This window comes from Muscardinus avellanarius, assembly GCF_963383645.1.
Source record: "Muscardinus avellanarius genome assembly, chromosome: 5".
NCBI classification, from domain to species: Eukaryota; Metazoa; Chordata; class Mammalia; order Rodentia; family Gliridae; genus Muscardinus; species Muscardinus avellanarius.
Window position 1 is genome coordinate 95175908 of NC_137790.1, and position 17012 is coordinate 95192919.

General features: G+C 36.7%; 1 protein-coding gene across 2 annotated transcripts in view; it reads left to right on the forward strand.

Annotated features, from left to right (window-relative positions):
* The window catches only part of ZMAT3 (zinc finger matrin-type 3), a gene marked incomplete at both ends in the record, with an annotated part of 39831 nt that extends 26470 nt beyond the window's left edge, over positions 1 to 13361 (forward strand). The window contains 4 exons of one of the 2 annotated variants that reach the window (XM_080696074.1): positions 4073 to 4192; positions 7591 to 7757; positions 7876 to 7976; positions 13150 to 13361. In XM_080696074.1, coding sequence (XP_080552200.1) covers positions 4073 to 4192; positions 7591 to 7757; positions 7876 to 7976; positions 13150 to 13361 — 600 coding nt within the window. The remainder of the gene's footprint in view (positions 1 to 4072; positions 4193 to 7590; positions 7758 to 7875; positions 7977 to 13149) is intronic. The other variant, XM_080696075.1, reaches the window with a different exon arrangement.
* Positions 13362 to 17012: the final 3651 nt, after the last annotated feature.

Below are 17012 nucleotides of genomic sequence, written 5' to 3' on the forward strand. Positions count from 1 at the left end.
TTTAGAAATCTTTCTGCTATTACTTCCTTGAAGAGATTATTGTTCCCTTTGGTTTCACCTTATTTTCCCTTGTCTATTCCAAGAATTCTTAGGTTAGTTCTCTTAAGATGGGTCCATATTTCTTCAATGTCAAATTGTTGTCGAATTTTTTTTTTCCTAAATTATAAACTATGCGTTTTTTTTTTTTTTTTGGAGTGATCATCTTCTAGGATCAAGAGTATATTCTCCATGTGGTCTAATTGATTGATTATACTTTTGTTGAGGCCTTTACTTCAATGATTTCATCATTTATTTCTTTTAGACTCTCTCTAAATTCTTTCGAAGGTCCTGTATTATTTCTATAGTTGTATTCCTGATTTGATGTTCTGGAGATCTCTGAATTTTTGTGTTATCAAGTTCTCATATTGTGTTGTTGTGGGCATTCATTGCTTCATTGTTATTCCTCTTTACCATGATTTCAGAAGTTTGTGCCTCCTCTAGGTTCTTCCCTTGTCACTACTACTTCACATAGGATGCCCTGGATCTCAGTCTATGGTAATCTCAGTCACCACTACACCTTTACTGCGTTGTATTGCAAAGTCTCAGACACAGGGAGTTAATCGAGGCTGAGCGAAACCATTAGGGGTGCCGAGCTGGGTGTTTTTCGAAGGGGAGCTGCGACTAGTGTGTGGTATCTCTGCCACTGCTACTCCTTCACTGGGTTGGATTGCAAAATCTCAGACTCAGGGAGATTATCAAAGCTGCGTAAGTCCCTGGGGGTGCAGTACTCAGATTTCTCCCTCGGGGACCGCAATTTCACTCACGGTTGTTGAATGCACTGATCTGAAGCTTTCGCGGACTCGGTGAACTCGCTGCCACCAGGGGCAATATGCGACACTGCCACAACCTCAGCCGTGAGGCTGTCGTATTTCTTTTCTGGTTTTGAGCTTTGTTCTGAGTCCCTGATGGGCACACTGACCTTGGCCACTGGGAGTTTTAGATGTTCTTTGTGCTGAAAAAACTGCTGAATTACACCCAGATGATTTGCAGCTCCTCACTTTAGCTTCTTGTTTACCTTTCCTTTCTGGAGCCTGGTGGGTTGTTGAGTGAGCCAATCTGGAGCTGTTGCAGGTGCGGTGAACTCGCCGCCACTCTGGCTATATGGCACTGTTGCTGCACCCTCGGCTGTGAGGCTGGCTCATTTCTTTTCTGGTTTTGAGCCCCATTCCGAGTTCTTTTTTTCTCTGGAGTCTGGTGCTGTGAGGGAAGATGGAGCCGGCACAGCTCTGCCACTGCAGTGCAGGCTAGTTTCTTTTCTGGTCTCTGGTTGTTTTTCTAGCCTTCTTTTTCTCTGTCCCTTGTATTTTCAGTTTTTATTTCTCTGCTGATGGTGTTTTCTGGCTATGAAAAGCGCTGATTTTGTGGCAGTAGAGATCGAGTGTTAGCGGGACTCCTAAGCACTGCTTTTCTCTGTCGCCATCTTCCCAGAAATTCAAGACCCTGTTTCAAAATAAATAATTAAAAAAAAATAGGCCTGGGGATGTTGCTCGGAGGTAGAATGCCCATGGATCCCATTCCTGGTACCACAAAAACAAAAAACAAAAAGCAAAATACAAAAAAAAATCCTCGATGTCTTCTCAACAGGGCCAGTCTTCTCTGACACATTTGGGTGCAGAATTAAGAAATTCCTTCTCTGTGTTTTTCTAGTAGTTTTTTTTTAAATATGTGCTATAATGTCAGGCATGGTGGCACACGCTTGTAATCCCCATGCTTGGGAGGGGGAGACAGGAGGATCGTGCAGGTTCGAAGTCAGCCATGCTGGCTTAAGAGACCCTGTTTCCAAATAAAAAGTATAAAATAGGTCTGGAGTATAGCCCAGAGGTAGAAGGGCTTCCAAGAACCCCAGTACCATGAAAAAAAAATTGTCTGCTATAATACTTGATTCATTGATCCAACTAGTATTTGTTGAATACTTGATGTATATTATAAGGTATTTTAGGCAGTAGAGAAAGAAGATTGAGCAAGACATATAGGGTCCTCATTTTCAAAGAGCCCACATTTCAGAGGCTAGGAAAGATAAAAATGATAAAACATTATTTTACATAGTGGTCTTATATGATGAGTCTATGTGAGAAGTAGAATGATCTGGGAGACGTTTTGAAGATGAACTTATAAGACTTGCTGATAGATTGCTTGTGTTGGTTTTAGGGGATGGTGGAACCAAGAAAAGGACACTCTGGTTTTTCTTGGGCAACTGGTGAATGATGGTGTGTATTAACATGTAGATGACTAATGGTGTTGATGATAAGAAAATTATTTGAGGAAGGAATCAAAAAGTTATATTAAGTTGAATGTGACTCTTAAGATTTCAAAGTGGATGTCAAGAAGGCAATTGGAAGCATGATGTGGTAGCACATACTTGTAATCCTAGTTCTTGGGAGGCTGAGACAGTAGGATCACAGGTTCATAGACATTTCAGCTACTTAGTGAGGTTCTCCACAATATAGGGAGAACCTGTTTCAAAAATAATAAAAAAAAATAAGGCTAGGGGTGTATCTTGGGGGTAGAATGCTTCAAGTTTCAATCCTTAGTACCACCACTACCAAGAAAAAAGGCAATTGGATATATAAGGGTTGGGGCCAGATAATTTTGGAAGTCACCAACTCATCCATTGTCTTAAAATGGTAAGGCTGAGTAAAATAACCCAGAGTTAGAACATAGATGGAGAGAGAAGAGGACCCAGGTTGGGGCTGTGGGGTCTGTGAAGTTTAAGGTCATAGAAGAGAAAAGATGGAGAGGTAAGAGGGACTCAAAAAGACTGAAGATAATAAGAAGGATTACTTCAAGGATCTTCTGTTAGCTATGTCATGCTGCATGGAGTTTGAATAAAATGAAGGCATGGGTAGGACCATAGATTTGGCTCTCTGGAGGTGACTATGACCATGGTAGGAGCACAATCAGGGCTTTCAAGTGGGTAGAAGATTGAACTTAGATCATTACTGTAATTGCTTGTTTATCTGTCTCCTCTTTACTTTGTACTAGCCCTCAGTTTATTTTTATGGTTTAGCATATGGTAGATGATAAATAAATGTTTGCCTGCAGGTTTGAATTTTATAGTATAGTTTGACAAATACTATGCTGTTTCACCCTTATGCTTTTGGACAGTTGATTCTTGCTGCTAGTTGTCTTTCTAGGAGTGAATAATAACTTTAACAAAACATGATGAGAAAAGCATTTGACCTCCGAGCTACACCCCTGCCCTATTTTTTATTCATTATTTTGAAACAGGGTCTCACTAAATTACAAATGGCCTCATTAAATAGCTGAGGCTGTCTGTGAACTGTGATCCTCCGGTCTCAGTCTCCTGAATGCTGGAATTACAAGCATGGGCCACCATGCCTGGCTAAGGAAACTCATTTTAATAGAGGTTTTTAGTGTATCCTAGAGCCACCGTGTACCACGTAGTGAAAAGGGGCCATATTTTGGATTCAGAAGGCCTGCAGACTTCACCCTCTGACTCCCCTCCCTGAATTGCAGTTCCCTTAGTTGTCGCATATGGGTATTACTGAGGAACTCCTCTTACAGCATTTATGTGAACAGCAAATGAGCTACTACTGCTTGTGAGAGCCCTTTGTAAGCAGAGATATACTCTGTAAGTGCTATTTAAAATAATTGGATTATTCATTTCACTGCTCACTTCCAAAGTATATTAGATCAGAGTGTTGAGAAATTTATATTTAAGCAGTGACATATGAATGGCAATAAGTTGGGGAGGGCATGGATCACCGGACAATGTGATAATCTTTTAGAAACGTAAGAAGTTAATTTCTTTTGGCTTTGTTCTCTTACTTTATATAGATAAATATAGTCATTCTGTTAGAGCCAAATGATAGACTTTTATACTTCAAGATCTGCTGATTAATTCTAGCTTGGTAGTCTGTTTACCCCAGGGTTGTATATACATGAAGGTAGAACATATAGTTAATATTGCTTGTGGATTTTTTTTCCTGAAGGTTAATAAGTTGATTAACTCAATTTGACAGAAATGAATACTCTTCCCCTCACAATGATTATTTTATTTTTTTACTTCTAGGGTAAAAATCATGGTAAAAAACTTCGAAATTACTATGCAGCCAATAGCTGTCCCCCTCCTGCCAGTATGAGCAGCATGGTGGAGCCTGCAGCTACTCCAGTTGCTCCGGTCCCTCCACAGGTGAGGCATGTGCCAGGTGAAGCAGCCTCAGGAAGCAATCAGATGCACAAAGGGTCATGAATGAAACTTGTTGTCTTTATTTCCATCAGGATACAAATATTTCTGAATCACCCTACTTGGTACTGTATCTTCAACTATATGCTGGATTTAAGCCATGCCAGAGTCTTAGAGCCTTGAGATTTCTCTTTGGCTTTTGTTGTGAAGCATGAGATGATGAAAGAAATATTTACATGGGTCTTTCTTTTTTCAAAATTCTGAGTTAAATGACTGTCTCTGCTCTGATTGAGAAAAGAAACCTTTAAACATTTATTTCTTGATGGCAGTTAATTCCATTTATGTTATATTTTGTCTTTAAGATTAGTTTTTTGAAATTTCCCTTTATCTGTGTGCAGAGAGCATATCTAAGTGATTTCTGGACTTTGCTTTTATGAGACAGACTTGAGAGGGCAGTTCCTTTTGGTCTTTGGAAGACTAGAGCAGGTGATTTAGGCAAGATATTCCTGTGCTTTGTAGCCTGTGAAATATGGACTCTATTACATAACCTGTCTTTGAAATATTATTCTCCCACAGGACAATATATTGTCATAAATACTAACTATAATTGAGTAATTACTGTGCCAGGCTGTCTGCTAAGCACTGTTTATGTTTTATTGAGGGCTGGGACTAGGATGGGATGAGAGATGTGCTTGGCTTAAGCATAAAACTTAAAGGAGAGTAAAAAAGAACTTAGTGGTCAAGATAAATATTTTAAAAATTCAGAATTAATGTAAAAAATTAATCATGAACAAAACATCAAAAACTTAAGGGTAGGAAAAATATTACTGATTTTCATTTTGCTTTAGACTGCATGATTTGGCATGACATTGCTATTGATCGTGTCTACATTCAACGTTTTTGATATTTTGTTTATCACTCATTTATATTTTGTATTTGATTTGATTTGAAAAAAATATTACATTAAAATATAGTCAGGTATGTTGGTGTACAACTGAAATCACAGGTACTCAGGAGGCTAAGGTAGGAGAATTTCAAGTTTGAAGGAGGTAGCAATGTAGTGAGATCTTGTCTTGAAATAAAAAATAAAATGTATTGGGAATGTAGCATACTGGTAGAGTGCCACTGGGTTCAAACTCCCAGTACTGAAAAAAAAAAGGGTATTAAAATATTACCTTATGGCCGGGCATGGTGGCATACGCTTGTAATCCCCACGCTTGGGAGGCGGAGACAGGAACATCGCGCTGGTTCAGAGCTAGCTGCGCTGGCTTAAGAGATCCTGTTTCCACATAAAAAAGGTAAAAAAATAGGTCTTGGAGTGTAGCCTGTGGGAGTGTATCCCAGAGGTAGAAGGGCTTCCAGGAACCCCAGTACCACTAGAAAAAAAAATATTACCTTAATTAAATTTTTTTTTTTTTTTTTTTTTGGTGGTACTGGTGGTAGAACCCAGAGGCTTTCTACCTCCGGGCTATACTCACAAACCTATTTTATATTTTATTTGGAAACAGGGTCTCACTTAGTTGCTGAGAGCCTCACTAATTAGCTGAGGCTGGCTTCAAACCTGTGTGATCTTTCTGTCTCAGCCTCCCAAGTGCGGGGATTACAAGCGTGCGCCACCATGCCCGGCTTTACCTTAATTGAATTTTTGATGCTTCCTTAAATTCTGCCCTCAAAGCAAATGTCTCACTTGATTCATTCTAATCCTGGGTCTGACTTCATTTAAAGCTTGTAATAACTTAAGAGGTATTGGCCTTATTATTCAAAGTGTGGCCCATGGGCCAGCAGCATGAATCTTACTGGAATTTTATTAGAAGTATAGGAAAGCTAAGTAATTTTCCATGGTTTTACATTATTTTGTAACGTGGTGGAACAAGAATTTCTCTTAATGTTAGATCTCTGTTCCTAACCATAATGGTACAATTTTACTTTTCGGAGTGTGTTTTAGTACTTAAATGTGAATAGCAATTTCAGATGTTTCTCTATCTCCATAGATTTGTGGGGGAAAAGGAAATATATTAAACATGGAAACAGAGGACAGGAAAACACCCTGGGATCTTCAAGCTGAGTAATTTTCACATTCCTGTTCTCAAAGGCTGCAGTGGAATATCCACTCCCTTCTGGGGACTGCTTTCTACCTCCCGGGAAAAGCAGCCCATGCCTCCTTTCCTCACTGAGCACTTTGTGAATTTTGAAGATAGTTCTCTTACCCCCAGAAAAAAAAATTTTTTTTTAACAGGTCACACAGTACTTTTTAACTATTCCTGGTATTGTTTTCCAGAATCTTTATTGTAAATTTATTACTCTTCTCTAGCCAAAATCTAATTTGTAATTTTATATTAACCCAGCAAAATTGAATGTCTTCTGTCTTCCAGGTACTGCACTAGATTTCTCTTAACGTCGTTTCCCAACCCAAATACAATTGTCCAGATCTGTTAGCTATTTTTTCCTCTTTATAATATATCTATAGCTAGTTTGTATACTTAATGAGGATAGGGGCTTTTAAAAAGTGTTTGACTGAGCTGGGTGCCATCCGAATAAGTCGAAGGCTGAGGCAGGAGGATTGCAGAATCAAGGCCAACCACAGCAACTTAGTGAGATCCTGTTTCAAAAAAAGAAATAAAAAGGGCAGGGATTATATCTTGGAGGTAGAATGTCCCTGTGTTCAATTCCTAGTACATAAAAACAAAACAAAAAAACCCAATATATGTCTTTATAGCTCTTCTGGACAAAGCAGCGAGTCCAGTAAATAGTTGGCATCCATTAAATATTTATTAAAGTCTTCTGAGCAGACTTTACTGTTTCTAATTAGATTTTAGGCCTTACTTACTTATTTACCCATGATTTACTTCCCTAAATCTTCCATGCTAGGAATTTTAAATTTATTTAAAAATTTCTATAGTCAGGCATGGTGTGGTGGCACACGTATAATCCCAGCACTTGGGGAGCTGAGACAGGAGGACTGCACAGGTTCGAAGCCAGCCTCAGCTACTTAGTGAGGTTCTCAGCAACATAGTGAGACCCTGTTTCCAAATAAAATATAAAATAGGTCTGGGAGTACAGCCCAGAGGTATAAAGCCTCTGGGTTCCACTCCTAGTAACACACACACACACACACACACACACACACACACACACACACACACAATTTCTTCAATGGAGAGAGCAACAAGCCATTTACTAGTTTGGAACATAGGTGGTTACAGTGTAAAACCATGATGAACCATCTCCCAGCACCCACCTCCCTTCTCTTTTCTGGAAATGATTGTTTCTTTTCCTTATAAAACTGAGTGCTTGTGTTTATGCCATCTCCTTTGGTTACTTTCCAGTTCTCAGAAGGATCTTTAGAAGGAGGGGATGAGCTCCATACTTTTTAACCTCATTTCTTCTTGTGTCTTTAATGTTAGGTGGGCTGCTTCAAGCCAGGAGGCAGAGTGATCCTGGCCACAGAGAATGATTACTGTAAACTGTGTGATGCCTCCTTCAGCTCCCCAGCTGTGGCACAGGCGCATTATCAAGGGAAGAACCATGCTAAGAGGCTGCGGCTGGCTGAAGCTCAGAGTAACTCATTCTCGTAGGTATTGCCATTTTCTTGAGACCAAAGCATTGAGTGAGATGAACAGTCTTTAAAGAAAAAGGGTTGAAAGGAATCCTTGTTTAATAATCTCACTCTTAAAACTTCTTTTCTCTAGGGATTCTTCAGAGGTGGGTCATCGGCGGCCCTGGAAAGAAGGGAATGAGTTTAAGATGATGCCTAATAGGAGAAATATGTACACAGTACAGAATAATTCAGGTACTCTGCACACATCTGTATGCCTTGGAAATGTCCACACATTGTGTAAAGGTCTCTTTTTTATTATTTCCGTCAATAGTAATAGATAACCCTGAGAGCTCAGGGTTATTCATTGTCTTATTGAATTGGTCTGGTGGCTTTTTGGCCAGTATTTATTTAATTACTTTTTAATCTTGTTTCTACTTAGTTTTTAATCGTAGCCTATGTTTTAGGGTTCCTTATAATAGTTCCTGTATGTTTCTTCTCTTGTTTGCCAGCTGAAAAAAGGAAAATGTGTTATAAAAGTGGGCTCTTTGGTTTAAAGTTGCACCATGTCCAGTTCCCATTTCTTGGGGAGTAGGATATCAGTGGTTTTTAACTAGGGTAGTGAATCAGAATTGGGGAGTGTTTACAGAATGTATATGCCTGAACCATTTTTTAGAGATTTTATTTTCTATAAGTAAATTTGGAATGGGACTCAGACATAATGTGTTCTTTTTAAGTACTTCTTGGTGATTTTGACACACACATTCAGTTCATAACTACTTGTTTATAGGAATATTTTCTGTCTTCCTTTAGTAGGGAGAGTAAGACTAAGTAGTCCCTCATCCTACCTCTGCGTCAGCCTCCAACATGACAACACATGCTAGCTTCAGGACATTTATGTGAACAGTAAACAGACAAAAAACAATCTGAAAGTAAGAGATAACTGCTTAAAAAAAGGAGTAGAAAGCACAATATGATTAATAGAAGTCTAAACATATTAGCAATTGTAATGAATGTAAATTTATTAATGTCTCAGTTAAAAGTCAAAGATTATCTGGCTGGATGAATGAAATCTAGCTGAAATGAAGGTAGAATAATTTAGGATGAAGGTAGTATAAATTATATCTTATGACTAGATTACAATGAAATGTCAATATAACAATAGAACAACAAACAATATACCAATTTTGGTGGAATTTAAAATACCTCTAATGACTCATGGTTCAAAGAAGAAATTATGCTAAATTAAAAATTCTAAGAAGCAAATAGTAATGAAAATATCTTATCAAACTTGTAGGCTAAAGTGAAAGCCATATTTTGAGAAAAGCACTAAATATTTATTATTAAAGTAGAAAGGAAAAGAAGAAAATTAATGGACTTCTGGGAAGATGGTGACCGAGAAAAGTAGCATTTACAAGTCTTGCTAACACTCGATCTCTATTGCCACAAAATCAGCACTTTTCATAGCCAGAAAACACTATCAGCAGAGAAATTAAAAATGTAAATACAAGGGACAGAGAAAAAGAAGACTAGAAGAACAACCAGAGACCAGAAATGAAACCAGCCTGCATTGAGGAGCCACATGGGCGCCATCATGCTTCACAGCACCAGGCTCCAGAGAGGAAAGGTAAACAAAGAGCTGAAGTAAGCAGCTGCAGATCATTCGAGTGTAATTCAGCAGTTCTTTCAGCGCAAAGAACGTCTAAAACTCCCAGTGGCCAAGCTCCTCACGCCTTCCAGGGACTGGGAACAGAGCTCAAAACCAGAAAAGAAATATGCCAGCCTCACGGTCAAGGGCGTGGCAGCAGCGCCATATTGCCAGTAGTGGCGGTGAGTTCACCATGCCCGCGACAGCTCCAGATCAGCGCGCACAATAACTTTAAGTGAAATTTCAGACCCTACAGGACAAATCCCAGCACTGCACTCCCAGGGGCTTGCGCAGCTTTGATAATATCCCTAGGTCTGAGATTTTGCAGTCCAACCCAGTGAAGGAATAGTGGTGACCAAGATACCACACCCTAGTAGCAGCTCCCCATGGGAAAATGCCCAACTCGGCACCCCCACCATCTCCCGTATCCTTGATTAAATACCTGGGTCTGAGACTCTGAGATACAACCCAGTAAAGGAGTAGTGGCTACTGAGATTACCACAAACTCCAGATCCAGAGCACCCTAAGTGAAGTTGTGGTGACCCGGGGAAGAACCAAGAGAAGGCACAAACTTCTGAAATCATGGGAAAGAGGAACAATGGAGCAATGAATGCCCACAACCTTATAATATCAGAACCTGATAACACAGAAATTCAGAGAGCTCCAGAAGATCAAATCAAGAATATAACTGTAGAAATAATACAGGACTTTCAAAAAGAATTTAGAGAGTCTAAAAGAAATAAACGATGCAATCATTGAAATAAAGGAATCAATTCAAAGTATAAACAATCGATTAGAACACATGGAGAATAGAATCTTGCTCCTAGAAGATGATCACTCCCAAAACGAATGCATAATTTATAATTTAGAAAAAAAATCCGATAGCAGTAATTTGACATTGAAGAAATATGGGCCCATTTTAAGAGAGCTAACCTAAGAGTAATTGGAATAGAGGAGGGAAAAGAAGGTAAAACTAATGGGATCAATAATCTCTTCAAAGAAATAATACCAGAAAAATTTCCAAACATAGAACAAGAGGTCAATATACAGGTCCAGGAAACTTATAAAGGCCTCATTCAAAGTATAAACAATCGATTAGACCACATGGAGAATAGAATCTTGCTCCTAGAAGATGATCACTCCAAAAATGAATGCATAATTTCTAACTTAGAAAAAAAATCCAACAGCAGGAATCTGACATTGAAGAAATATGGGCCCATTTTAAGAGAGCTAATATAAGAATAATTGGAATAGAGGAGGGAAAAGAAGGGGAAACCAAAGGGATCAATAATCTCTTCAAGGAAATCATAGCAGAAAAATTTCCAAACATAGAGCAAGAGGTCAATACACAGGTCCAGGAAACTTATAGAACTCCCTTTAGACAGGATCAGAGAAGCGGTTCACCATGCCACATAATTGTCAAAATGACCAATGTAGAAACCAAGCAAAGAATCTTAAAGGCAACAAAATCAAAAGGCCAAGTGACATTCAGAGGCAAACCAATTAGACTCACTCCAGACTTCCCAAACCAAGTCATGAAAGCCAGAAGGGTGTGGAGTAACATATTCCAAACTCTGAAAGAAAACAACTTCCAGCCAAAAATTTCCTACCCAGAAAAATTATCTATCAAATTAGATGGGGAAATAAGAGGCTTCCATGACAAACAGAAACTGAAGGAATTTATGTCTTCAAAACCAGCAATAGAGAAAATACACAAAGAGATTAACTACAAAGAAGAAATAGGTAACACACACCAGAACCAGAGAAACAAGATTTTCCATCCAGCAGACAACTAAGCAAAGAAGAATAAACAGTATTGCAAACAGAAATAAAATCTTAACTTGTTAGGAATTAAAAGTTATCTTTCAATAATCACACTGAATTTAAGTGGCCTAAATTCCCCAATAAAAAGACATAAAGTGGCAAAATGGATTAAAAACCAGAATCCATCCATCTGTTGCTTACAAGAAACACACTTTACAAGTAAAGATAGTAACAACCTCAAGGTAAAGAGCTGGAACAAGGTAATTCATGTTAAGTAGCCATCCTAACAAATGTAAACTAGTATTTCACTGAAGTTTTTATTTGTATTTCCTTAATAATAAGTTATATTATGATAATAATGAGTCATATTCATGTGTTTATTGGTCATATAAAAATATTTGGAGATTAATTATCTATTTTAGTCTTTAACCTATTTCTAAATTGTTTTATCTGTTTTTATTGCTGCTAATTTTTAGGATTTCTATTTGGAATATTAATATACCTTCAGATATAGCATTTGGAAATATTTTATCCCATTCTATCTATAACTTTTAATTCTATTTATATTGTCTTTGATGTACAATTTTTTTTATTTTTAAGAAGTTTGTTTGTTTATTCTTTTGTTGCCTGTGCCTTTGGAATCATAATCAAGAAATCACTGCCAATTTCAATGTTGTGAAGTTTTATGACCCTGGCTTTCTTCTAAAAGTTAATAGATAAAAATAGATATAAAGTTCTTAATAGTCTTAAGATTTACATTTAGATCTTTTATCTATTTTGAGTTAATATTTGTATATGGTATTAGGTAAGGGCCCAATTTTATTTTTTTAATATAGTTATTATTTTTCAACATATTTAGTGAACAGATTATTATTTCCTTCACCAAATGTTCTTGGAAACCTTGTCAAAAATAACTTGACCATATATGGAAGAAAAAACAAACAAACATATCATAGTTAATCAGGAAACCAAGCATGTGAAGGAGGGAGGGGGAGGGAAGGGTTAGCGATTAGGTAGGGGCTGATTGGGTGATGTGTGCATGTATATCTCTACAAGTTTTTTTTTTTATCCCATCAAGATGTATGACTACAATGCACCAATAAAATTTATTTAAAAAAAAAGAAAATGAATGAATGATCCAGCATAAGTCAGTAATATAAAAAGAAAATAATGAAATGATCAGTAATGTCACTAACATTTTTGTATATGTTATTCCAGTTTTTCACATATATATTACTTCTTTAAAATAGAAAGAGGATAATACTTTATTATATTCTGAGTTTACTTAGTAGCATATTCTAATCATATTTCCACTGTTTTCTGTAGCACTATATTTATTGACAATATAGTTTTCCATTGCATTCATTGCCATAATTTTTCAAATTTGTTTTGGGATTTATCCCCCAAATTTTGCTTTTATAAACACTGCTCAAATCAATGTCCTTGGTAAATTATTGTGCAATAACTCTTAGAAGTAGAAATTTTGCATTAAAGGGTTAGCATAAAATTAAAGTATTTAAAACTTATGCTCACTTTTTAGGGGTATAGCCATTTGGAGTTTGGGTTTAGCTCTATAGTGACTTTCTTGACAGCTGGGGGACTCATTTTATCTGTGCACATTGAACCTGTATAAACTTTTTTTTTTTTTTTGGTGGTATTGGGGGTGGAACCCAGGGGCTTTCTATCTCTGGGCTCTACTCCCAGACCTGTTTTATACTTTATTTGGAAACAGGGTCTCGCTAAGTTGCTGATAGCCTCACTAAGTAGCTGAGGCTGGCTTCGAACCTGTGCGATCCTCTTGTCTCAGCCTCCCAAGTGCAGGTATGACAAGTGTGCACCACCACGCCTGGCTTTATAAACTTTTTAATTAAAAAATCTATTAGTTTCACCTGAATTTAAAGTTGAATCCATTAATTTTATGATTTGAATTTAGAATTACAGATGTCAACAAGAATTGGTCAGAGTATCATTCACTTAGGATTTTTTTTTTTTTTTTTTTTTTTTTTTTTGCTTTAGCAGGTCCTTACTTCAATCCCCGCTCTCGACAGAGAATCCCACGTGATCTAGCCATGTGTGTTACTCCGAGTGGCCAGTTCTACTGTTCCATGTGTAATGTGGGGGCTGGTGAAGAGATGGAGTTCCGGCAGCACTTAGAGAGCAAGCAACATAAAAGCAAGGTGTCTGAGCAGCGGTACAGGAATGAGATGGAGAATCTGGGATACGTATAGTGATTGTCACCTGCAGATAGAGCAGCTTGTCCTGCCTATCGTTTGCCTTCTGTCAACTTGCCCTGCTTTGTGGTTTCTTTGATAAGAGTACATTCCTCTGCTTAATGTAATACATGCCACCTGTAGTGGTACCAGGAGATGTCAGAACTTGGGGTGGGGGAGGGAAATGTGCTTCGCAGGTCATGATACTTTTCCAGGTCAACTGTGATGAGCTGTTTAGAGCATGTGACCTATCTACTCCATCAGAAATAACCTTATCATGGCCAAGTTCTGGTTGACTAATAGCCTGATCACATAGAGCTATGACTATTTAAAAACTTCATCTTCTTTTGCATTTTAGTTTTATGTACTGTTAAATAAAGAATTGTATTGCATCCTTACCTCAGATCACAGTAAATGCAGGTGAGCAGAGATTTCCGTTTCCTGAGTCTTCACTGAGACCCTCACCTCAGTGTCAGTGGATGTACTGTTATAAAATCTGCATTAGGGTCTTTCCCAAGACATATTTCCTTATATCATGTCCTTCCATCATGGAAATGCAGGTTTTCTGGAATTCAGATGCTTCCAGTGTGCTTGTGTTCTTCCACACAGCTAAACTTCATTTCCAGTTGTGAGTTTCACATATTTAATTGCCACCTCCTTTCCCACTGCTTTTTTCCCTCCACTAGTGAATCAGCTTTCCTAGTAAGCTCATTTTCATGCTTTAGCTGTGCTGTGGATCTTCTAAACCCCAGGTTGGAGTATTGTAATGAGTTCAAGATATACATATTTTTAAGTGATTTTAGGAAACAAAGATATAAATTTTCAATTTGAAGTGAAGTCTTCATCGATAGAAACATGCACATTTATGATTGTCAAAGCCATTAAGTTCAGATCTCTTAATATTTTATTTTGGTAGACTTTTTAGATAATCTTATCTTTACACTTAACATTTTTGTCTGTCCTCCCAATTGCTGGCCATCCAAAAAAAATGACACTACCTGCTGTTTCATAGATAGGAATTTTTAAAATTTAGATAATTTTAGTATCATCATTTCCAGTAGAAAAATACATGAATCTTTTGTAATTTTATTTCCTTGAAGATACTAAAAGTGTATTATATATGACTTTGGTATCTCATAATTATAATGGTATTATTATTTTTGTTTTTTAAATAAAAAGCCATGGTATATGTCTAGATTAACTAATGATGCATTATGTGAACTTTCATTAACTATACTTTATCCATTTATTATGTTTTTCTTTACCTGGGTAAGACTGGTTCTTATCCATGTTTCTTTTGAAAGGCCACATTCACTGGGAAGTTTATATGGAACAGTATCTTTGCACTATGGTAAATGTGCATTTGGTTGCTTATGTTACTAATTAAAAGTAAAATTCAGGCAGGCATTGTGGCACATGCCTGTAATACCAGTACATGAGAGGCTGAGACAGGAGGATCATAGGTTCAAGGCCAGTCTCAGTGAGAATCACAGCAACCTAGTGTTACCCTGCTTCAAAACTAAAAAAAAAAAAAAAAAAAAAAAAAAGGCTGAGGGTACAATTCAGAGGTAGAATGCTCCTGGGTTCAGTCCCTAGTACCACAAAAACCAAAAGCCAACAACAACAACAAAAAAAACCCTTCTGGGTAACCTTGAGAATTCTATAGGCAAATACATGGAAAGAAGGACAATTATAATAATTTTGGGTAATATTTCAGAATAACCTTTGAAAGAAATAGGTCAATAATTAAACATCAGTTTAATGATTTACTTCTAGAACAATATCAAGTTGCTTTCTTCTATTGAATTTTGGTTTTATAGACAAATAGGATTATTTGGTATTTTTTTCCCAGAAACAGTATATGAAAGAATGTTATTTTTGAATTTATTACTGTAAAAAACATTATTTGAGTACAGTTGATTTGGGAAATTTAGAACTTTACTTATTGGCTGGTAGGTTACTCATTTTGCTGCTAAGTATAATTTCTGGCATATTTTCATGTAGTACTGGCCACTTTGTTACACAATTACTTTCAAATCTCACATTATTCCTCTGTATGTGTGCATTCACATGACCCCATGCCCATACACACATCACATATACATATAGTTTTATGTAATATCCTAGAGAAAATTTTATTGGCTTTTTCAGATTATATTAAAAGATTGTAGATATGAATTTATACTTTATAAAGGTGGCATTCTTTCACTTTCAGTTTTTCCTCTGGAAATGAAGTTAAAGGATGTGTTTCCCATTCAACAGTTTCATTATATATGTACAAAAAGCAGTGGATTTAGGGCCTGATGCTTTCTAGGTCTTATGTATTCAGGTTTCCAGTCTCCCAGTGCCCTTGATGGATGTTACAAATGCATAAGTGCATTTTATTTTAAAGAAAAAAAATTAGATTTATAGTGTTATTTTTTACTTGCTATTCTTCTTTGCACTAAAAAAGAACTTATGTGTTTGTATTATATGACACTTTAGTACCATATTGCCTACAACAATTCAATTAGTTTCTTAATTTCTAAACTCGTGGAAGTTGATAAATAATTTTCATAATCATTTATAAAGCTACATATACATCCAAAAATAAATAAATTATCACAGATCTCTATGCTAGTAGGTTGTGTGTTGGGCTAGTTACCTTTCAGTATTCTCCTGTGTTTCATGGTTGAGATGGAGGGGACAGATTGTTATCACTGCATGGAAAAACTCATACTCACACATTCCATGTAGGCAGTGTTTTGTTCCTGCCTATGCAGGCTGTTGTTGCTTCTAAGTCCATGATATGGGATCTGTTTCACTTATTGAAGTCCAGTCCTCCTCTGTAATGTGCTTCAGTATCTGTACTCTGTACTTCCCAGGAATCATATGTATTTTTATATGCCATAGAGAAGGATGGAGAGAGGCCTGCACAAAGGAAAACCTTTGGTCTACAAAAAAAAAAAAAAAAAAAAAAGATTAAGTAAATTTCAGCAATCATTTGTTAAAACTCATATCAAAATCTCTTTTCTCTGTGAATATCTTTTTGTATATTGTGAAAAATCAACATTAGAAGGTAACTAGAAATTCTAAGGTATTGAGAGTGAGAGGTTGTAAGGAAAAAGTTCCATGTTTCCATTAGATTTTTGGATCACATAAGCCTTTGAACTGTTTTTTTTTAAGTTCAGTTACAAAACTGAGTGTTCTTTTAATGTTACCTTATCTCCACCCTAAATAGAAAATACTTTGTTCTTCTTGACTTTTGTATACTCTATACTTGTAAATATGTGCATGCTGTTTCTTAGGTTTGTCTGCTTGTCTTTATTGCAATGAATTCTGCAAGGTGAATAATTTTTCTACAACATTTATTTTGAAAAATCCTCCTCCTAATTCCTCCTCACTATTTCCATTTTTAATTGGTAAAACTTAGAAAACCATTCACTATTTCTCTTTCTAATTGGTAAACTTAGAAAACCATTTTGGATTTTTGACTCCCTGAAGTTGAATGAAGAATCTTTACTATCTGAGATCATCCTCATGTCTTACTTAAAATTAAGGCTGAGATTTCCCACATCACTTTAGAAAGCTGTTCTGCAAAACTTTATGCTTGCTTATTGCTGCAGCCTATCTATAATTTGAACAGGGATAAAATAAGAAAATGTATATGCACACAGATACACACATGTG